The sequence below is a fragment of the Podarcis liolepis genome (genome assembly GCF_965112155.1).
Source record: "Podarcis liolepis genome assembly, chromosome: 6".
Lineage (NCBI taxonomy): Eukaryota > Metazoa > Chordata > Lepidosauria > Squamata > Lacertidae > Podarcis > Podarcis liolepis.
The window spans coordinates 61,881,979-61,905,505 of NC_139559.1; the positions used below are offsets into that span (position 1 = coordinate 61,881,979).

At 40.3% G+C, this 23,527-nt stretch overlaps 1 protein-coding gene across 3 annotated transcripts in view; it reads left to right on the forward strand.

The window, feature by feature from the left end:
- Positions 1-23,527, forward strand: part of CACHD1 (cache domain containing 1) — a 122,196-nt gene that overhangs the window by 40,496 nt on the left and 58,173 nt on the right. For all 3 annotated transcript variants that reach the window (XR_014527731.1, XM_083510255.1, XM_083510256.1), the window contains exons 2-3: positions 3,355-3,417; positions 17,518-17,666. Coding sequence is in view for 2 of the 3 variants with exons in the window: in XM_083510255.1 (XP_083366381.1) it covers positions 3,355-3,417; positions 17,518-17,666 (212 nt within the window). In the remaining variant the exon portion in view is untranslated. The remainder of the gene's footprint in view (positions 1-3,354; positions 3,418-17,517; positions 17,667-23,527) is intronic.

The following is a 23,527-nucleotide window of genomic DNA, read 5'->3' on the forward strand; positions in this document are numbered from 1 at the left end:
GTGCTGAGGATAGAATTTGACCTGCCAAACTGCTGCTTATATCTTTATTTTCTTAGATGCTACATCTAGTTCAGATAAGGTACTTGCATCCTTAGCTGTGAATGGAGGGTGGTACAGTGGTACCTTGGGTTAAGAACTTAATTCGTTCTGGAGGTCCGTTCTTAACCTGAAACTGTTCTTAACCTGAGGTACCACTTTAGCTAATGGGGCCTCCCGCTGCCGCCACGCCGCTGCTGTACGATTTCTGTTCTCACCCTGAAACAAAGTTCTTAACCCGAGGTACTGTTTCTGGGTTAGCGGAGTCTGTAACCTGAAGTGTCTGTAACCTGAAGCGTCTGTAACCCCGAAGTACCACTATATATAAATTGAATAAGCTAATAAACTAAAACTCTGTAAAGCACTGCACACAAAGTGTGGCGCTCAAAGAAATAAACCGGACAACAAAATTAATATGATGAAGTGTTTTGAATCTGTTGTTGCTCGATGTAGTTAACAGTACGTTTTATCTTTTAGAATAAGGTGCTTGGAAAGCAATTTAATCTTAATATTAACACATATGGCACACTTAGGATCAAATTACTGCTGTGCTTCAGCAGTGGGTTACACTCCCACCTTAGTTAAATGTACTGTACTTGGTTTGTTCCTTTTCCATTTCCCCCCAAAAATGCTCTTTACCATTTGTCTTTGGTCCCATATTTCTTTAAAATACTGTAACTCATTGTCGGCTTTGCCTGTATGCCTATGATTGAAATGTATTTTTAAAGTAGTTGAGCTTAATCGTGATTTAAACTATTGGTTTAATATGAGTTTCCCAATTTGTAACTCATTTATTTCCTGAACAAAAGAGTGCATATTATACAGTTGTGATAACAGTTAATACAGATTGGTCTGCAAGTAAATGAAGTTTTTATGATACAAGAAGCATTAGCTATAACAGGGGTCAGCAACCTAAAGACCATAGCCAGGAAGCGGCCCTTGGAGGTCATGAGCTGCCCCGAACTGAGCCGCCCGTTCGCGCATGCGCTGTGCTAAGCCAGCGCGGCGCAGGGACTTACTTCCGCAGCGATGGATATCACATCTGCACATGCGCAGACACTGGAAATTGTGGGCGCGCGCACTCATGCATGTGCACAATCCAGCCCACAGACGGATCTCTGCGGGACTGATCCGGCCCAGGCAAGATAATCCTTGCCAACCCCTGATCTAAAACGTCTGACCAGGAAGCACAGATGTATTTTTGTGCCACATAATTATAGCTGCTTAGAGCAGAGAGGAGGAGCCTATAGCCCTCCATTTGCTGCTGGACTCCAGCTTCCTTAACCACTGACAATTGGCAATGCTGTCTGGGGTTGATGGGAGTTGGAGTCCAAGGGCATCTGGAGGACCACAGGCCCCCCACTCCTAGCTTGCCAGATACAGAAGGAGGTGGGAGCATTGTAAAATGAAAGTAATTCAGATTGGGTTTTCTCTATATGCATTCTCTTATCACTTATGTGAAGACAAGAGCCACACTCTTGGTTAAGCATGCTATATGGTAGGTCTTTGAATAACTGTATTTCTACATGACATGAAAAATAAGTATTCATGCTATTTTGTTGGTAGTTTTGAATATTCATAATTTGGCACAAGAATAAATGGTACACATGGGTATTTAGTCATATGATATAGGCATATTAACAATATAAATTTATGAGCCTATAGAATAAAACAAAATTCTAAGTTTAGAAAGTGTAGAAAATAAATGGGGAAAATGATCATAACGTTTTTTCCGTGGAAGTAATCTTTTTTTCTTTTAAAATACATATGTATTATGTAAAGCAGTTGTGATGCAAATGTAGTTACTTTGCCTATACTTCTCTACTGATAAGAATAATAAATTTCTGTTTTGGCTTTGTATACAACTCTTTGCTAATTTGACCAATCTCTGTATACAGATGTCTGCAGAGGGGGGAAAATTCTCCTTTGCACTCTAAACCACTTCCTCCAAACAGACTTCAAAGGGGCTCCTTGTAACTCCCAATTAGCTGATCAGCTGTTACAACAACCTCCTTTGGAGCTCGCAGTGTCAGCCAGCTGATTGGTGCAGTAAATGTGTCTTAAGAAGAGGTTGCTGTAACCATCAATCAGCAGATTGGCAGTTTTGGCAACCTCCCTTAAACATCTAAACTGCTTAGAGCCTATTTTGGCATTAAGTGGAACAACAACAACAACAACAGGTGATTGACAGATAGGCATACCTGCTCACCTGTCAATGTTTGCCATCAGCTTCAGTTTCCCACCATCAGCCCAAAAGTAGGAAAGATAGATGGTTCTCAGAAGATGTTTGGCTTGTTACATGCATCCACTGAGTCCAAGATCCCCCTTCCTATTGCTTTGGGAACAGCCCATCACCAATAGTGAGATGGTTACTGAAGGCCCTTGATGGCATTGGCTGAATGGAAGCTATATACTGTCTCCTTTCTGCCCAAGCCAAGCCTTCTTAAGATCTTTGGGGGTAAGGATAGACTGAGCAGATGCCTGCCTCTGGGCTGGGAGCTAAGGTTGGATAGGCTTCCTCTCAATAACCCAGTAGAAGCCTTGATTATTGCTTTGTAGGTAAGGGTTATCCACTTCTAAAACCTCTTAGCTCCCTCACTGCTGCTGACCCAGATGTAGGAAAGATAAAGGAGAAGACCAGCAAGACATAGACTGGAGAATGCGCGCAAGAAGGGAGGGTGCGAGCAGAGCTGGTTTGTGTACTGATGTGTGTGAGTAATATATAAACAATTTAGTTTTGTCTCTCCGTAAGGAGCCTTCACTTTTTCCGTGCCATTCCCTTCAACAACATGTATGTATACAGTGGGAAAAGGGAGGTACAGAATGCTGCTGCTCCTTTTCCACCGCAGGAGTCCCAAAGCAAAGCCCGCTGAGTATAAGTGAAATCTAGACAGGCTCCTAATGAAATTTAGAATGAGATTTATTTATTTTTTTAAAAAAACCTTTTTGAAAAAGCTGCATTGCATTAAATGTATGGTATATGTAAACAATTACTTTATTTGGGGAAAGCCATGTTTGAAATGTGAAACATAGCTATTTTAAATTCATACCACTTGCACTCAATGTCAGGCATTCTGGATGCAATATCCTATATATTTCCACAAAACACAAACATCTGTTTAATTTAATTATGGAAGCGTATGTGTTTTTAATGAAACTGCTGCGGTTTTTCCGTCTCTTATTACCATAATTCTTTTAATCCTTAATCTTCTCTTTTATATTACCTGTTCCGTATGTAGCTGCTTTTTTCACCTAAATACGCTCAGTCACTGATATTATACCGATGTGTCTAATCAATCTTTCTTAATTTTATTACAGCGGATATTCAACTCCTTTGTGTACACGGAAAAAATTTCAAATGGAGAAAGTGAAGTTCAGCAGGTAAGAATTCCTTTGCTGATCAGCATTATATGGCAGTAACACTATAGTAGTAATCAACCTAAAAATTTTATATCTGCAGTAGCTGGTTTCTGTTGTATGTTTGCTTTCGTATATGTCTAAAGTTATGATCTTTGTATGTAAGTAGGAGTTGAAGTTTGATATATTTTGGCATAGGCAGATTTTAGCGCAGCTTACTAGTTCATGAATTGCATGGTCCCCCCCCCCCCGAAAAAGAGATAATTGAGGTTTGACTGTCATTCTGCATCTCTCCCCCTTGATGCCTGTAGATGGCTGCATTCACACTAGACTAGGATTCTCTAGTAAAGTTTCTCTGAGTGGAGAAAACAGCATTCAAACCTCCTGAAGTGTAAATAAGACAAAACAAAACAAAGGCAGTTCATCTGGAAGCACTTTTGCTTGTCCTCTGCCTGCGGGGAGGAAAGCAGATCAAAGGATGATGGAATGAGCAGGGCCATGTGGGCCCACAGAGAAGGACCATTTGGAAGCAAAAAGCCCGCAGAAGAAACAAAAAGAAGATGCAACTGCGTCAATTATCCCAGTGCTGATGATAAACACAAGGGGCGGGTTACATGGCCTTCTACACTGCACTGATTAGAGCTGGCAAGGAGGTCATAGGGCCCTCTGTTTTCTGAAATGCTTATAGAAAGGATTTAAACTCCCCTCGTCCCTGTATGTTCCAAAGCATGCTAGGGCTTGTTCTAGGGTGTGTACTCCTTTCATATAGCGCTCCAGCTAGGCCTCTTGGGCTGAAGTGTCAACCTATGTGAACCAAGTTTTCTCTAGAAAACTTGGATCTCACATGCAGCTGAACATTCTGGGGAAACTGTACTGATTGCAGACCAGCGGACATTCCAGTGTTTGTCTGCCACAATTGATCTTCTCACAGATGAACTCTGGCAAGCTTCTCTGCAACCCCAGAGTTCCTCAGATAGAGAGCCACTGGCTTAGTGGCTATTGGGAAAAGAGTGGCGGTAGAAGAAGGCCCTTTCCTTCCTTTCCCCACGAGAAATCTCTCTTATCCATTAGTGTGAAGAGAAGTGTTTTTAAAAGGGAAAATAGAGTTGATCGATCTTCCATTATTCTGTGGGGAAAGGAAAGATGCTGCCACTTAATTCTCATTTGTGTCTGGAATAGAGGCTAGAATCTTAATCTAAAACAAGCACCCTTTCTTTCATATCAGGCTAGTTTTCAAACTAACAAAAACAACATTGAAAAGTTTTACCTCATTTCTCATCCCATATTTTACTGGTAATGTAAATTTAGTGTTTCTTTATTTAGTGTGGTTTTATCCTACCCAACTCCTTTCTTTAAGGAGTTCAGGGCTGTGTGCATGGTTCTTCCCCACCCTCATTTTATCCTTACCACAACCTCTCAGAGTAGGCCAGGCTCAGATAAAGTGAATGGCCCAAACAGCTTCATACCAAAGTAGAGATTTGTCTCTGGGTCTCCTTTGCCCTAGCTGGATCCTCTAACCACGCCTCACTGGCTATGTAAATGTGGAATACGTGCCCCATTGTAATTGTTACTAAGGCACGATGTGACATATATTTGGTGGTGGGAGAAGTGGACAGTTGTCAGGCAAAGTGCAATACCTTTTCCATCCCTTTCACTGCTTAAGCCCCTGGGTTTCCAAAATTTGTTTTCCCAGAATCCCTTGGACAGTGTGCTGAGAAGTTTCCAAGCATCCCGTCATGTGTCAGTGGTACCCTTTCCCAATTACCATTAGGCAACCAGACTGCTTTCTCAAAACATAAAAAATGGAAATTGGCGGGGAAACACTTAAGTCTCCATGGTCATTCAGTGAGGCAAGAACGTTGTCATGCGTCTTTAAAAAAACACCTCACAAAGTTTTGAAGGGAGAGTTGTATGAAGCAGCTGTGTTGGAATTCATTTGTAGATTTGACACTATCAGACTTGAGCTGAATAGAGACAAAGTGACTACTGCAGAAATTGATTGTCTCTGGTTAGGTGTTTGCATCTCAGTATCTTTTGCTCTCTGGATTGGATTGCATTCACATTTGTGCTTTGTGTAGTAATAGGACTTATCTGTCTTGTGCATTGCTTGCATTCTGGACTCACTTTGCAGTGTGTATATTCACGTCAACTGAGGATAACCCCAAGTTTATAGAGGTGGGATTTGACCCCCAAGTTCATGACACAAAAATGTCTTTTATCTTAATGGCACCAAAATTCTTTGTTGTTACATGCAGACTTAAAACAGAGTTTATTTAGTGATAGCCAGTAAGTTCTAGTAGTACTGTCATAGGCTTGGAGAACAGAGTTCAAGTCTTCACAGTGCTCACTTGGGTGGACTCGCTAGGCCTCACCAGCTTCACATGTCATTTTGAGGCATTGCTTTCATATCAGAGTTCAAAATTAGCAGGCGCCAGGTGCATTTTGCACCTAAAGATTCTCCATTTGCGAGCACCTAAAAAGTCTGGGTGCCAGTTTTTGAGCCTGGCTGACACACAAGAATTACTGAAATGTATGTGCTTTGAAGCCTTGAAGTAATTGTTAAGGATAGACAATATGGAGTTTAACAATAAAGGGTAGAGTGTTTTGTATGGTACCGATACTTTTATTGTCAACATCAAATTAAACTTGTATTAACAAGTTTATCTTCAGTGTATCTGAAGAAGTGTGCATGCACAATAAAGTTCATACCAAGAACAAACTTAATTGGTCTCTAAGGTGCTACTGGACAATTTTTTATATATTTGTATTGACAATTTCTGCTAAAAATGTGATATTAACAATGTGTCACTTAACGTTAATTGTGTATTAATTCATGGTTAACAAAATAATAAATTAAAAGTGTTGCCAACCCCACCCCCTCCCAGTGGTGACTAGACATTCTGTTTGGCTCCTAGCTTTTCTAACCTAGTTTCTAACACTGCTTCATATGTACCCTTACCTGAAAGTCATTGAGGCTTACTTCCTAATAGACATGTATAGAATTGTGCTTTAAATGGGGTAAACACACGTGTCTGCCCCCAAGTTCCTGGGAGGAAGAGTATTTTCAGTCATCAAATGGCTGATTTTGGCTGGCTGGCAGTGTAAGTAGTCATGGCTGGAGACTTATTGAGTAATGCTTGCTGCTTATACCAGCCTTGTAAAAATCAGTTGTCTGACCAAATTTTAGAAACTGAAATAAGATACTGTCAGGGAGAGTTGACGTGACAATGATGATGATGATGATAATACAGTAATTGCAAGTACCCTCTCAGTTGCTTGGTTATAAAAACAGCTACCACCAATCTTTTATCTCCAGTGAGCTTCTTGTTCTCCTAGAATCATAGAATTGGAAGGGGCCTCAAAGGTCTCCTGGTGCAACCTTCTGCCACTGCAGCAAATCCTCTACAATGCCATCTCTAATTGGTGGCTATCTAGTCTCTGCTTAAACCTCTCATGCATCCATCACTTCTCAAGGCAGGCCTGTTTGGATGCTGTTCCGCTCATAGCATCTGGATGTTCCTCCTGTTGTTTAGTCTAAATCCCCTTCCTTGTTATTTGAACCCATCTCAGCATACTTAGTGTCAGAGGAAGCAGCTGATAATACCAGGTCATATGAACTGGCTATAAATGAGTGTTCACATATTCATTTTAATTAACAGGTTTATCACCTTGGCTTCCATTGCTGGCTAAGTGGCAGTGAGCTATGATAACTGATAACATGATAATTGATAATAGTGTCACGAAGAGTATCAAGATAATTGGTATACCCTTCAAGGAGTACACTGCTATCAGCCAAGTGCTGTGTATTACATTACCATTAGTCATGCTTAGGCTCATGTTGACATTGTTCAGTAGTTCTCCGAGTTCAGTAGTTCTCTAGTTAACCATTACTGTTCAGGGCAATATTCAATGTGAAGATTGGCTTTTGGAAGATACAGCTTAGAAATACTGGACAACAATTTCGAGCTCCAATATATATTTGACAAAAAAATCGAGAAAACATTGATAGATTAGTGTGGTGCTGTGGGTAAAATATTTTTAGTGACTACAAGCTTGCTCCTATAAAAAAAAAAAAAAAAGCACAGATCCAAAACTGCTCTGTGGTAATGTTCCTTTGTGGAAATACCAGAGAAGGTATCATTTATTTTCTGCTTTCTGCACACTTGATTTTTTAAATTTCTCAGTGAGCCTTTGGCAAACATACAAATTCTTTATACACCCATTTTTTGCAATAGGAACCTATTTTTCGGGTATGACAGTGTTTTAATCACATGTGCTAGGCATTCCTGTGGTCCCGCTAAGATGGCAACCACTATGTGGAACTTATACCAGTGTAACTAGCTGGTACCCTTTGTTGCTCAATCTAAAAACACAATAGCTACAGGGAGGGAGATAGATGTAGTATAACAACTGTGAAGACGATTTGAAAAGATCCCTAGCAATTCTGTCATCACCCATCAAATACACATCACTCCCAATAACACCCATGGGCTACCCATGTTTTGTGATGGCACAAACACTTCTCTTATGCACAAGCACAGCATCAATACCTTTTACAGAACAGGTGATGCGAACCTGTCTTAAAAAATGGTGGTGGGAGCATGCTAGAGGCGCAGCAAACAGTGATGTGAAAACACCTTAAGGTAGGAGACCAAATTCCCAGGAAGCCTAAGTTGTAGCCTGCAAACAACCACTATTTTCCCAGAGAGAATACCAGGGCCACACAAGGAAAGGTTTAACAATCCCGGCAAGCTACATGGAAGTAGCTGGAATATTCTGAACAGAAAACCCATAGCTGACACTTGGAGGAATGTTTGAGGCCTGCGTATCTTAATATGAAAAAGCAAATGGAAAACAGTTAGTTGTCATTTGGTGTGGATTGCCTTCTGTGATTCACTTATCTTAGATACATTGAGCTGCTTTGTCAGTGGTATGTTCTCAAACCAGCCTGCTCTGGCAGGAACTGGTTGGAGTTGTAGCCCAGAACATCTGGAGGCCTCCATGTTTAGGGAGGCTAGCATAAACTATCATGATAGCAATTGTCATTCCATTTGAGTACTCTGCCCTTGAAAAGTGACTAATGCTGGGCACTTCAAAGGATGTGTTTAGGTAAATGTTTACAAACTATGCTTCTGGGAAAGAGATGAATTCCCTAATCCCAAGCTATTATGTTTGGTTTCACCCTTTTGAGTAGATAGTCTATGAATTCAAGTTTATTGATCAAGTAGTCAGTTGACAAAGAGAATGGACAATAGGTCTATTCTGTTACTTAAAAACGGTATCCAGTGTGTGTTATTTCAGATTGAATTGTAACATTCCACATAACTAGTAGCCAGAATCTGACTGTGGAAACACATCATAGGATGCTCCATTGATTCTTATGAGAGATCATTTTCTTTACCCTGGCTCTGAACGGCACAACATTTAGCTGTGGTTGCAGGTGAGAAGAAGGTTTGAAGGGTATAGGATTCAGTCCTCCTCCAACCTGTCCACTCCTCCAGTCTGTAGCTTTATGCCCGCAGAATGGCACTGGTGAAGCAGATATACTGGCATACTGCTCACACACCACAGTAGTGCTGATGTGACTTAATTTCTGCCAGTTTTACTTGGTTCTGCTAGTATAGCAGAGTTTCTACCATATCTTATAAGTCTTCAGTTGGTTGCATCTTAAGTTAGTTGAACTTCAGTCCTATTGAAATAATAATAAGAAGAAGAGTTTGGATTTGATATCCCGCTTTATCACTACCCTAAGGAGTCTCAAAGCTGCTAACAGTCTCCTTTCCCTTCCTCCTCCACAACAAACACTCTGTGAGGTGAGTGGGGCTGAGAGACTTCAAAGAAGTGTGACTGGCCCAAGGTCACCCAGCAGCTGCATGTGGAGGAACGGAGACACGAACCTGGTTCCCCAGATTACAAGTCTATCGCTCTTAACCACTACACCACACTGGCTTTTCACACTTAAGAAAAGCTTAGGTATGACTTGGTTCCCATTGAAACAAATGCAATTTAAGTACAGCTTTTATTGCTTAAGAGTTTTATTTAACAGTCAAACTTTTTTTTAAAAAAAGTATTCAGATTGTCTTATAAGAATTTATCTACATGATAATGTGAAATGGTGATTTAAATTAAGCATTGATAAACTCAGTTGGTAGCAACTGGTGTGGGTTCTAATAAATTATTCTCACCTTGAATGAGGAGACTTATGAGACTGGAAGCAGTACGGCAACAGTTCTGCCTAAACACAATAGGCAGACAGTTCAAAAGCATAGGTGGCTCCTCAAGTATGTGAATGAACAGTATATGACACGTGTAGAAGTGCATATTCTACAGATCGAAGTGAGAGAGAGGGCAGCTCAGCTGGGGAAGGAAATCAGGGCAACACCAGGGATAAAGGGGGGCAGATGGGGGAATCGGCGAGAGGGCTCCAGGACTCCAGTGAGGAGAGCACGGGTCCTCCGCTACCCACACCCTCCCTGCGCAGAAGACTTCCGCGCAGGGAGAGTAGGAGGAGACTTGGCGTCAAACAGCTTTTATGCTGGAAGAGGTTTAAGAAACGCCCACTGACGGATTCTGCTAGCGACTGAAACAGCCACGAAGTGGAGGGCTGTCCAGACAGAAAAGGTTTAACCAGCCAACATAGCCAGGAGTGGCGGCAACTTACGCACGAGTAACCCCAATCATTATTACATTGGTCAAGTAGCAAAACGGCTGCCAATGCAGAACTTTGACCAGAGATGCGATATGCTGATAGGATCTCACTCCTATCCGTGCAGAATGGTGCAGAATCATTATGTAAAGCAGTTTCTGGACCAACCACAGTGGAAGTTCACATAGAGTGTGTTGAGTAATCTAGTTTTGAAGTTACCAGTGCCTGGACGACTGTGATCAAGCTACCCCAGAAGCAGTCACAGTTGATGTACTAGCCTAAGCTTGTAAAAGGCTATCCTAGCCCCCAAGGCCACCTAGGTCTTCAGTGACAAAGTTGGTTTCAAGAGCACTCCCAGACTGCAAACTTGCTTCTTCACATCTGCTTTCTGACACTAGGACCGTACAAGTCAAGGTTATTACTAGTAGTTATAATTTATGGTAAAGTCAGTCGTCCTCCTGGATCCAGGTGATGTTTTGAAAACAAAACAAACTCTGTATTTGAATGTACGTCCCATGGAGACAAAATCCTATTGCCATAAAGAATGGCCCCAGGATTGCTGCCAATTTTGGTACAATGACAAAATGTCACAGAATATACATTCTAGGAATTTAGTATTTAATTGAAGGACATTTTTAAAAAGACCTATAATAAATATGGTAAAATATGCTATGTACATGAAAATAAACATTTAAATATCCTGACATACTTTTACCACTGTACATCCCACATCACATAGTGTAGCCAAGACAACCTTCGTGTTGAAAACTTTGTGTGAATTTGAGAGCTAAAAGGATTATTGTCAAAGTAACTGTAAAATCTAGGCCTTTTGAAACCATCTTGATTCTTTCAGAGACAGTCTCATCGGCTTTATTTGAAGGATAATGCCTTTCACTGCCATTTTCTGGGTGGTCTGCACACCACTTAAAATCATATGGGTTAAATTATACAATGGGTTTTAGAAGAAGGGGGTGGTGGTGGTGAGGTTTCTGGTAAAGCCTCCAATATATATTGCTTACACCACGGCCCTAGATGCATACATTAACTCTTAACAATATATAAATAAATGTCTAAACATTCTAAGTATTGTGACGAATACTTAGCTGTCAGAGAAGATAGATGAGGCCCCTATAGAGTATAACTACCATGGATAAAAGCTCAGGATTGAAAAGAGCAAGAGAGTAAGTGAGCACTTCTGTTTTAATAATAACTTGGCTCTTTAGTGCTAATGAATCATGAGTACTGGAGGTTTATGTGTAGGGTAATATATACAAATGGATCGTATTAAAACAAATGCAGACAAATTGTAAGCAAACCTAATCCTCCATCAGCCATTCCTCTTATTGTTCATTAACTTCTTAACTGACACTCTAAAAGCATTTATTGCCAGTTTGTCAGCCGAGAGAACGTTTCTGGTAGGTTACTGATTTCATAATCATGTTTTTATAATGTAGAAAACATACCAATTTTCTGCAACCCAAACAAGTGAAAAAATACAACTGTGGCTTAAAGTTAAAAAATGATTACTATGTTAAATTTTAATACTGTTTACTAAAACCTTAGACTTTATTCTTTAAAATTCAGAGTTGTCTGTCATTTGGAAGGGTATTTCCATCGAAGTCCTTCCCCCTCTTTAATAGTAGGGAGCAAAGTCAGTATTGTGGGAGAGATTTAAGGAATAATGATGGGCTTACCCAGTAATAGAAAGATTCTCTGAGAAATCATGTTTCTGCTGCCTAGAGAATATAATACAAAGCTTGAGAGATGGGGGAAAGAGTATTATTGGCAACATATATAAAATAAGTAATTATGAAACATTTTGTTATGATATATGATATGATGAGGTGCGAAGGACTTGAAGTCAGGAAAGTTAATTCTGCTTTTCAAAATATACAGCAGCAGCAGAACTATGTAATTAATATCCACTCTCCGACAGCCTTCATGAAAATAACCTTGATTTATTCTACTCCAGCTAAGATGCTTTTCAAATTACCGTACTTCCAGTTCCTCTCTGCTTCTGCATCAGACCTTGATATGCTAGGGATGCTTTCTTCTCTGACAGTATTCCCACTTGGCTTCTGGTGATTTCAACATTCATGTTGATAAACTCTCTGAAACAATGTAAGGGGTCTTAAAAATGGAACCCTAGGCTCTAATACTTTGCTTTCTGTACCACCAAGGCAGCATGTCTCCTGAAGGAATGACAGTCTGAATTGCGCTATCCAAATGTGGAGCATCGACAACATTACAAGCCTCTGGTTAGGTGACTCAGGGAGACTGCAGCTCCACCTTGTCCTATAAATCTTCAGCTCTGGAGACAGTTTTTCAATCTGTGTAGCATCTCGCAGCAAAAAGGGCCTGCTCACCACACTTACCCCACACTCTGCCTGTGGAATGCAACTGTTTACTTTCCTCAAGATGCGCTGCTTTCTTCTAACATTTGGCTCATAAGCTGTTGCCTCTGGAACTTTTCTTTTCTTTTTTAATTGTCCTAGAGATTGCGCTGCTTGCTTCTAGCCCCATCACACTAATGGCTTTCTCACTCCTGACCTTTGGGGATCTGAACTTTTTACAACTTGCATTCCTGCTGTTCGGTGGACCCTGACATAGAGTCGTCTTCTGTCCCCAGCTGCTCCCTTTCACTTCCACTGTTGGAGTAAATACTCCTCTCAGTGGCATGAACATTGTCTTGCTCTTGCTTCCTCTAAGAATTGCTCCTCAAAGAATCTCTCACTGTTGCTCCGGAATTTATCCTGACAATCACCTTTTCAGTATCTCCATTGTATCTTCTTTCCCCAAATCTATTGAGGTTCCTTGAGGTTTTCGCCTTGGTTGTCTTCTAGTCTCTCTTTACCCACAGCTTTGAGTGCCATCTATGTGCTGATCACTTTAATCACTTCCGGGGTGACTGTTTAAAGATTCTTAAGCCATTCTAGGATCTAGGTCAGCCTGCTGCCCTTTACACATTGGGAGTTAGCTGGCATTGGTCTGTGAACTCCTTTCTTGCTACTTGACAGGTGACTTTCAACCCAAAACTTATTTCTGCTGTTCCATATGGACTAGTAGCATGTCCCCCGCCTTTGAGCAAGGATTTGTGGAAGGCAAGAACTTCCTTTCAACTACAAAAAAGTCAACAAAGGATAGTTAAAGAAACCAAGATGGTTCAGGAAAAGAAGGAACATTATTGGCACATTAAAAAGAGACATACAAGCATTCTAATTAATTACTATTAAAAGGGAATCAAAGCTACTATCTTAAAGCATACAAGAGAATAGTGACTTCACATGTAATTATATAGAACAAAAACAACAACAGCAATGATTCAAGACGACGGCACGGCAGGGAACTGCATAAAGAGACTCAGCGTTGCTCCTTCCACTTCCACTTCCAGGTCACCACGATGCATGAGTGCAGGGTCGCACATCAGTTGAACGCATATAAATCGGTCATTGCCTGTAGTTTCAGATGGCCTTCGTTTGGTTTAAGCTGCAGAGGAAATAGTGTCTCTTTGGTGCAAAGTTATTCTGTAGGACGTTGCTAAATGTGCAGCCCCATTAAAAAAAACCAACATACACAAGTTCATCTGTTTGCTGAAGATTTGCTAGGATATGCAGGGAGAGATAACTGAGAGGGGCAACCTCTTTGATACATATTTCAGAAGTAGCTCTTAGTAATTTTACATGCAGCAACTTGTATAAGTCTGCTTGTGAGAAGGGTCAGGAAGTGTCACTGTTGTATAAACAAGCCACCAGTGCAGGCTTAACTGTAGCTCTAAGGAAGGTGTTAGCATTGTATCATATGGAAAGAAACAGCTGATAGATAGCAGGCATTCCCATAGATCTCCTGTTTGTAATTCAACCTGTCATCAGATAGGGGATGAGGCTGCTTCCTAAATCCAACTATGAGTTAAGAGATGATATCAGATACAGCTTGGCAATGGAACATACAAAATAGTTTCTGGAGATGATATAATAAAATTTCTGTGATTGTAGCAAACTCCCTAGTTTGAATTATACAGGACAATGGCTAGCAGTATCAAGCCACTTAGGAAGCTATGGGTGACAATAGAGGATATGTTTATTAGAGTTTTGTGAATGACAAACCAGGACTATAGATTGGAAGGGTATGTTTGTCTCTTGTTGTGCTAAATTCTTTGCAGCTCTCCAAAGTCTGCTGTTTTAAATTAACAAATGAATTATTATTATTATTATTATTATTATTATTATTATTATTATTATTATTATTATTGGAATCATGCAGTTTTAACTCCTGCTACATCAAGTGTTGGCTTAATTTATGCATGTTTTGAATACAATTTTATAGCATACAAATTTTACAGCTGGCATCAATAAAGCATGCTCTGAAGCGTTTTTTTAATTCCCAACCAGTGTGGAGGCAAGGAGTGGAGGAGGAGTGGAGGAGAGAACATCAGAGAGAGTTTAGCATTAAAAGGAGCTTTTAAAGCTCAAGGGGTATATGCAAATGAGGAAGCTGTCTCTGAGGAAATGGAGAGATTCACTGATGTTATGAAGAAATATTGTCAATAGGACCAGCAGCATTTGATGTGCTTTTTACACATGGGTATAAATATGCAAACAGGTGTTATCCATGTATGCTTAGTAACCAAACTGTGGCTCCCAGGTCCCATTGTTAGTGCAAGGGATAGCAGCCATCTTGGCAGGAATGTGCCATGACTTAATATTTTGGGAGCAAGAAGGGGAAGGGGAAGAATAGAGGAGAGAGTAGGGATGGGAAAGCACTTTTCTTTGTTGGGCCATATCAAAAGATGGCCACCCCTCTGCTAATCCCTCGTGCCCATTTTAAGGGGTACACAAGGAGTTCAGCGCTCTGAATGTAGTGTTGCACCTGTCATATGCTTGAATCATATAAACTAGAGTAATGTGTTGCGGTGGGCTATTAAGTTTATTGTTTGGTTTATTCTAATAAAGGCCGCATGATTTGTATTGTCAGGAGGGCTAATGGATTTATCTGGCATGTATGCCAAGTTGGTGCTATCAGCCAGATCTACTAATATATATGGCAATTTTCCTACAGAGAAAAACTGATTCTGCAGCTTTGGTATTTTCCAATAAAATGTGGAGGATGGAATACTTTATATTTCATAGTGTAAAGGGGAAAAACTCACCCAAAAGCAATTGGTTTGTGGAGGGGGAAACTGAGAAACCTCCTCAGCATTACCTCCTCACTGACAATTGAGACCAATTTAATGGTGTTAGACTCATAGCTTAGTTGGGACTATTAGCAGTCCTCTGGTGTGTTAGTAATAAATCATTCTACAAATGCCAATTAGGTATAATTCTACAAGTCATTTCATTTGAACAACATTCTGTTAAAAACTATGTTCCTTGGAGACCTGTAATTGAGCTGTAGTATTTGATGGAAACAATTGAGGCAAAGTCACTTCTCTTATCAGTGTAGGCCTCATTATTCATGTAAGGAAGTAAATCATGATGAAATGACCTGTTATTAATAGTTAGGAAGGACATTTGTCAGTCTCGGAGACTAATGAACAGGCCAATTACGTATTTCAGGAATCCATACACAAATTGAGTTGTGTTTTCAGGTTGTTCCTTTAGGTGGAATATGGTGTGTGTAAGTAAGGGGTGATTGAGGGTGTTGAAAGGCAGCCAGTTAGACATTACTAATTAAAGAACTTTATCTGCCTCCGAAGGCAAGAATGCATTAAAATATGATATTGAACATTTTGCTGTGAGCTGTAAATTGTTAAAAGATTATTCTCTTTCTTGATTTAGGCTGCAAGCTGGGGGTAGCTTCTTGAAAGAATTATGAAGAAAACTTGAAATATGCTCTCTCTCACATACACATGTATACACAAATATAGATATATAATTATACACACACACACAACCACGCACACACAATATCTTGGGATTTCTGTTTCTGATTCCTGTTTTGAACAGGTTGCTTACAGATGTGGCTCCATGTAAAACAGGATGTGTAAAAGGAAGCCAGTTAAAGAAGAGGCACATCCTGTTTTAGGGGTAAAGAGCTACTGTTTCCGTTTTGGCACAACAGCAGCTATTCCACTTATGCAGATGATGCTACTCTATGTGTCCCCTTATTGCAAATTAGCATAGGGGAATAGTTCCCTGGTTCATAGCACTGATTGCCGAGAAAAACACTATCTGGAGCATAAGCTGAGTGTCAAGCATGATAATAGAATTGTATTCAGCGTATTGCAAAACTACATTTACATATGGGTTTTCAATATGTATAGTAAAGACATATTGAGAACATTTATACACACATCTGGTTTGGGGGCCCCTAGAATGTAACGCTTATTATACTTCTAAACCGTTTCATCCCAGTTAATATGGCACTAGAATTATGTGTAGGTTTTCAGCAAATCTCTATCATGCATCCTTCAAGTGACCATAACATATAGGTCTTCTAGATCAGTTTTTTCATTGTGGATGAGTGCATTTTTGGGACTCCGTAAACATGCCTGTGGAAAATTTCAATTTTATTACCACCATGACAAAAGGATATCTTATCAGCCTAAATTTACAATGCTACTAGAATACAATAGGGTAGCTTAACTACTGCTTTGTTCTGGAGGTCAGATGAGAGCCATGCCACCCTCATGTACTACATTGGCCAAAATCAGTTAACCAGTTGTATATGTATTAATTGGAAGTTTAGTTTCTTTGATATCAGTACAATTTATTATCAGGATGTTTGGTTTTGATTAGTTTGATCTGGTTTTAGAGTTAAAGCTGAATTGAAAAATGTACAGGTGCCCCCTCAGAAATGAAAACACAATGCAGTGCAAAAAAAAAAAGTATATTAAATGCTCTGTAGCAGATTGAGTTCCTTTAGCAGAAGCCAACACAATAACTCTTGGCAGCACAGGGGAGCTTCCCTCCTTCTCTTCCTCCTGTGCTTCCACCATATTCACTCTGGAGCAGGCATAGGCAAACTCGGCCCTCCAGATGTTTTTGGCCTACAATTCCTATGATCCCTAGCTAACAGGGCCAGTGGTCAGGGATGATGGGAATTGTAGTCCCAAAACATCTGGAGGGCAGACTTTGCCTATGCCTGCTCTGGAGTGTCAGGAGAACCCCCAGGACAATGGGAGAGGGGAGGAGATGAGGCTCCTTCCATCAGGGAAGCAGAAATGTTTGTGTTAATGGAGCAATATCGTTAACACAACACTGAATATTCCCGCCCCGCCCCCCAATATGTGTCGTCCCAGATTATTTCCTCTTTTTCATAAATTAGCATTTGTCTTTAAACTGTTCATATTAACACTAGCTGTTCATAATAGCAAAATAAAGAAGCATTTCTTCATGGTAAATATTGTGAGTGGGATCTTGGGTATGTTGCTTTCTTTTAGGCATTTCTCTTTGGGCATTTCATAACAAGTATACAGTATATATGCACACCCAAAAGCAACTTTGATTGACTGATTTATTTATTTTTTAAAAATTGTTTAGCTTGCAAAAAAGATCCGGGAAAAATTTAACCGGTACTTGGATGTGGTAAATCGGAACAAGCATGTAGTGGAAGCTTCATACACTGCTCATCTGACATCACCTCTGACTGCAATTCAAGACTGCTGCACCATTCCGCCGTCTATGATGGAGTAAGTATTCAAAAGGATCCCAACTGAGAGTTGCCTTATTAATTGGCGTAAGCCCATTCGTCTGGGGACATCTTGACCTGGTCTTGGGGCAGGGCCCATGTGAGAGAGGCTTGGTGGAGCAGATGGTCTGAAATGGTTTCAAGTTGAACGCTGATCCCATGGGAATTATGGACATCAGGTTGTTCCGTGAAGGCAGTGTCAGTGAAACCTTTTCACTCCATGGACTGCATTCCTTTCTTCACAGCCTTCCAGTGTTGTGCAGAGTTAGAAGCAAAAAGTGGGTGGACTGTTACCTTCACACAGTAGGCGTGTTTCTATAGACACATGTGCTTCTCTGTCCTCCATCTGTGAAAGCAATAAGCATTATCAGTGTTCATGGACATAATTCTACTCAGGCAGAAGCATGCAAAGAGGATATAGAGAAGGAGGCTCTAAGTCTTTGGCCTTGAATTTGCCCTGTTTTTTGTTTGTGGCCTAGTTTAAATGGTACATGTTGAATGATGTACTTGCATTATCAGGTCAGCTTTTAGCCAGTACATGAAAGTATAAGTACCGTATTTTTCGCTCTATAACACGCACCCGGCCATAACACGCACATAGTTTTTAGAGGAGGAAAATCCATAGGCATGCCACCCGTAGGCATTCCCTCCATAACACGCACAGACATTTCCCCTTACTTTTTAGGAGGAAAAAAGTGAGTGTTATGGTGCAAAAAATACGGTATTTTCAGCCTAGTGCTTTGGTTTGGGAACTTGGTGCTATTGAATTTTGCTAGTGTGCTGTTAGAAACAGAAAAAGTTTGTTGTAGTAAGGTATTACAGAAGGAAAATTGGCTAACATGAAAGACTTGTTTGGAAAACATGATTAATGCTGCTTTTAAAAAATATCGCCGGCCTGAAAGTTGAAAAGGCTGCACATTTTTGGACTGTATATAAAGTGCTTTGGTTGGCTGATCAATATTAATTAACAGACATAAAAGACTCTAAACAGATAATAAAAATGCATTACAGTATATGAAACAGGATCACTTCAGTTACAGAATGCACATAAAATGATCTTTATATTTATTCTCTACCTTTACTAAAGAGAGTTGGCTATGGAAATAGTGACCTTTGCTGCAATTGTGTCTTGCAAATAATTATTGAGAGTCCCAGTGAATATCGGGCAGTGGGAAGCAGGTTTACTAAAAACAGATGGCTTTTATATGGTCTTATAAAAGCATACTTCTGTTTAATAGCTTAGGACTTCCTGAATTACACTGATAAGGCATTTGTTGGAATACAGTTACAGATTTAGTGATAAGTACATTAGCTGTGTGTGGCTTTTAATTTTTAGAAGAATTAATTTTGTAGTGCAGTTCTGAGCGCATTCTCTGCCCATACCAACCTCATTTTGCCCAGCCTATTTTGAGCCAGGCTAGAAATAGCAGGGGGCTGTTCCTTATAGGAGTTACTATTTAAGTGTGTTTCCATACAGAGTACACTGGAAGCATTGAAAGGGGCTGTGCATTGATCACTGAATATAGTTTGGTTGTGAGTGGGCAGCTCACAAATACTGTGGGCACAAGCCATGAGTTCCAAATCAGCAAAGGTGTGAAGAAGAAGCTGTTAGCCTTAACCACACTGCAGTCCTTTCTTTCACATACCACTGGATGAGCAGCTCCAGCACTTCTTCACAAAATCACAAAGAGCAGTGGAAGACTTAACAGAGTTAAGGTTCCATTGTGGAACCATAAGGACATAAGAAGAGCCTGCTAGATCCAGCCAGTGGCCCATTTAGTCCAGCATATAGTGGCCAACCAGTGGCCTGTGGGGAATACTCTAGCATTCTCTCCTCTCCTCCCTCCTGCACTTAGTAACTGGACTAGAATGATAGCCAGCTGGAAGGAAAGTTGTGTTAAAGAGAGGATGTGACACAGGCATGGACAATGCCAAAGTAAGCAGAGATACCGTATTTTTTGCTCTATAAGACTCACTTTTTCCCTCCTAAAAAGTAAGGGGAAATGTGTGTGCGTCTTATGGAGCGAATGCAGGCTGCCCAGCTATCCCAGAAGCCAGAACAGCAAGAGGGATCGCTGCTTTCACTACTCAGCGATCCCTCTTGTTGTTCTGGCTTCTGAAATTCAGAATATTTTTTTCCTTGTTTTCCTCCTCCAAAAACTAGGTGCGCCTTATGGTCTGGTGCATCTTATAGAGCGAAAAATACAGCTGCTTTAGTCAGGTTTTATTATTCTAGCCTGAAGCTGATTACAGCCAGAGGCCAGGAGCCCTGCAATCTACAGTGGTGCCTCGCAAGACGAAATTAATCCGTTCCGCGAGTCTCTTCGTCTTGCGGTTTTTTCGTCTTGCGAAGCACGGCTATTAGTGGCTTAGCGGCTATTAACGGCTTAGCGGCTTAGCGGCTATTAACGGCTTAGCGGCTTTAAGAAAAAGGAAACAAACTCGCAAGAACTCGCAAGATGTTTCGTCTTGCAAAGCAAGCCCATAGGGAAATTCGTCTTGCGGAACGACTCAAAAAACGGAAAACTCTTTCGTCTTGCGCGTTTTTCGTCTTGAGAGGCATTCGTCTTGCGAGGTACCACTGTATGGTTAATGTTAATTGGTTTGTCTGAAATCACTCAACTTCGAACCAAGGGTTATGAACCAAGGGTTATTTCAATAAACCATAGTTAAGGTTAGCCACCATTTAGGGTTTGAACAGAAGGCTAAATTGCAAGTAATCTAAACGAGAAGCAAACTGGAGAGAGGAGGAAACACATAAACCCAAGATTTGCACAGGCTTCTTCCATCATGGTTAACCATGATTTATCATGTTGACTAAACTCAGCATTATTTGACTCAGTTTTTGTTCTCTGTGCCTTAATTGATTATGCTGGGTTTTTGTTTTTTTAAAAGAAATCCGTAAGGGACATTTTCTTTATCTCAGTACACTAGAGAAATTCTTATCACTGTAACATATTACTTGACAAGTCTACCTTAGATTCATGAGTGTAATATTTACATGGGTAAACCAACAGATCTATTTTTGAAGATCATTTACTTCATGAATGCGATAATTGCTTCAGAAGTGGTCTGGCTCACCTTTTTAAAATAGCTGCTTAAATATTTGCTATTGCAGTTCAGCTTTATCACAGCCTTTTCTTCTGTTTACATGCCCTCTCATGGGCTGTTAAGTTGTGAGATAAGGAGATTCCCATTCTGATCTTTCAAGTTGCTGGTGGAGTTGTATTTTCAAGAATACGAAACTGGATTTGGACTCAACTTAATGGAATTTCAACAGTGTGCAAAGATGGCTGTAGAGATTTGGAAGGACTGAGTCTTACAGTTTTGGAGTATGTGTATTATACAAACAGTTTTCTTAAGCACTCAATAGAAATTAGTATTTGATTTGTAGGAATCCAAGTATGGGATAGGCTAGGAAGAATCCTTCTAACACAAGTATTATCAGGGCATACAATGACAAAATTATTATTTCCGTCACAAATCACTGCAGTGAGTTAAATTCTAGTATAATTAAGTGCTGAGAGAATAAAATAGAACCCCTCCCCATTATCATAAAATTCTGTCCTGAGTTCCTAGTTATTCTCACTATTAAAAAATAAATAAGCATTTAAGAAGCCTTTCAGATTATACTTAGCACCATTCATGTTAATATAACACCAGATAAACAACATTTGTTTCATCCAGACATATTGGAAAGTCTCCAGGTTAGTCAAATGGATAATGGTTTACTGTGTTTGCATTCCTTAAAAACAGGTGCATGCTTAAGTGCTTTCAGGATTAGAGCTCCATTATTAGTTCATTATAACTATTTTAAAATAAAAGCCATGTTTAATATTTCAGTACTGTACTGCAGTATGCAGATAAAATATTAATTACAAGAATATGCCTTGCTATTAAAAAACAACTGGTTTTAGTATTTTAAATAAAATTGTTAATTTTGAATTAGTTTGTAATGTAGCTGCATTTACCCCAGGGAAAACACCTTTATAGAAAATTAAACAAAGAATGGAAAAAAGGACAGGTCTTGTTACAACAACAGATGAGTGTCATTTTTATATACACATTCTCTTTCTTCACCCCCTATTTTCTAAAACTGAAACTGCATAGAAGAAGTTGATTTACTTTGTGAATAGAGGCTGAATGCAATCCAATTGGAGCTTACTTGAACACTGTTTTGATGTAAGATTCAAAGCTTCTGCAAATTTATTTTATCTTCTACATTTGCTGATCTTCTGCTTGTAAATCCTGTTGAAGGAGAATAAAAATGACTGCTGCCTGATGGGAATTAAATGTCTGAAGTTCAAAGCAGTTTGCACATCAGAGCAAACGTCAATCAAATGAACATCTTGCAAGCTAGGCAGGGAGCGAATTTCTCCATGGGGAAGAGATCAAAGTGGGAGTCACAGTTCTGTTTTCTCCCTCTGGATGCAGTTTCGATCAGTTGTTCATTAAAGTGAATCCAGAAGGAAGGGTTTTCATATAGTATAGAAAAAGAAAGGGGGAAATAAGAGGGTTGGGTAGTGGGAATGGATGATACTTTTTCTTGCAGCTGAAGTTAAGAGCACATTTTGATCATTTTTAATTGCAGAAACTATTTTCCACCAAAAAACTCCCCCACCCCACCCCTGGATTGTTTGGGGATTTGTTACAGATACATTTTTTCAAGAGTTTTTATAGAGGACATGTTTTAAAACCTGTTTAGTTAATCTACATTCTTTTGTTTGAAAAAGATGGAGAGACTAGTTAAACAACTCCCCAGTCCCTATTTAGAGTGCCTATATATTTTATTTGTCTGCAGATCAAGAGTTCATCTTACATTTTTTGTGATTAGTATCTTAATCATTAGGAACACGTCAGGTTTTACATTTAAGTGCTGTTATTGTATACATTTTAAGGATGGTAAAAAATAAAATCATGAAATTGCCAAATTGCCTGAAACAATTATTAGTACCATTAATAACATTAGTTGCTTTTAGATGAAGAAGAAGAAGAAGAGTTTGGATTTGATATCCCGCCTTTCACTCCCCTTCAGGAGTCTCAAAGCGGCTAACATTCTCCTTTCCCTTCCTCCCCCACAACAAACACTCTGTGAGGTGAGTGGGGCTGAGAGACTTCACAGAAGTGTGACTGGCCCAAGGTCACCCAGCAGCTGCATGTGGAGGAGCGGAGACGCGAACCCGGTTTCCCAGATTACGTGACTACCGCTCTTAACCACTACACCACACTGGCTCTTTTTAATGGGGGTGTTGGAAGCCATGCACACCATGCAGCAACTCCCAACGAGTACATCCTCCATTTTCTTTTATGCGGAAGGTATTTCTGGGCATGCACAATGGGGGGAAAATCCCTGTATTCATCTGGTGCATTTTCATTCTTAAGTTATAGTGGGGGCACCTCAGGGGGACTTACATCTGAGTAAACAAAGTTAACAAGGTTGTATGTAATGAGACTAATTTCCTTAAATTTTCCTTTCATGTAATTCATATCCCTTCTGATTTTTTTATTTTTAAGGCAGAATGTAATGCAAGATGTTGGGAACAGACCTGGATATGTTTAGACTTGAGCAGAAATGAGTTAGTTTGGATGGTTTCTGCTAACTTAGGTACTGTGTAAAATTTACAGAAGGATTAGCATCAAGGCCAGGGGTTGGCAAGGTTTTCCTCGCCTGGGCCGGTTCACTCCAGAGGAGATCCCTCCGTGGGCCGGATTGCGTGCGCGTGCCCACAATTTCCGGCGTCGGCGCATGCGCAGACGCGATTACCGGCACAGCGGAAGTGAGTCCCCGCACCACATTGTGCTGGTTTAGCGCAGCGCACAGGGACTCGCTGAGCGGGCGGCTCGGTTCAGGGGCGGCTCGTG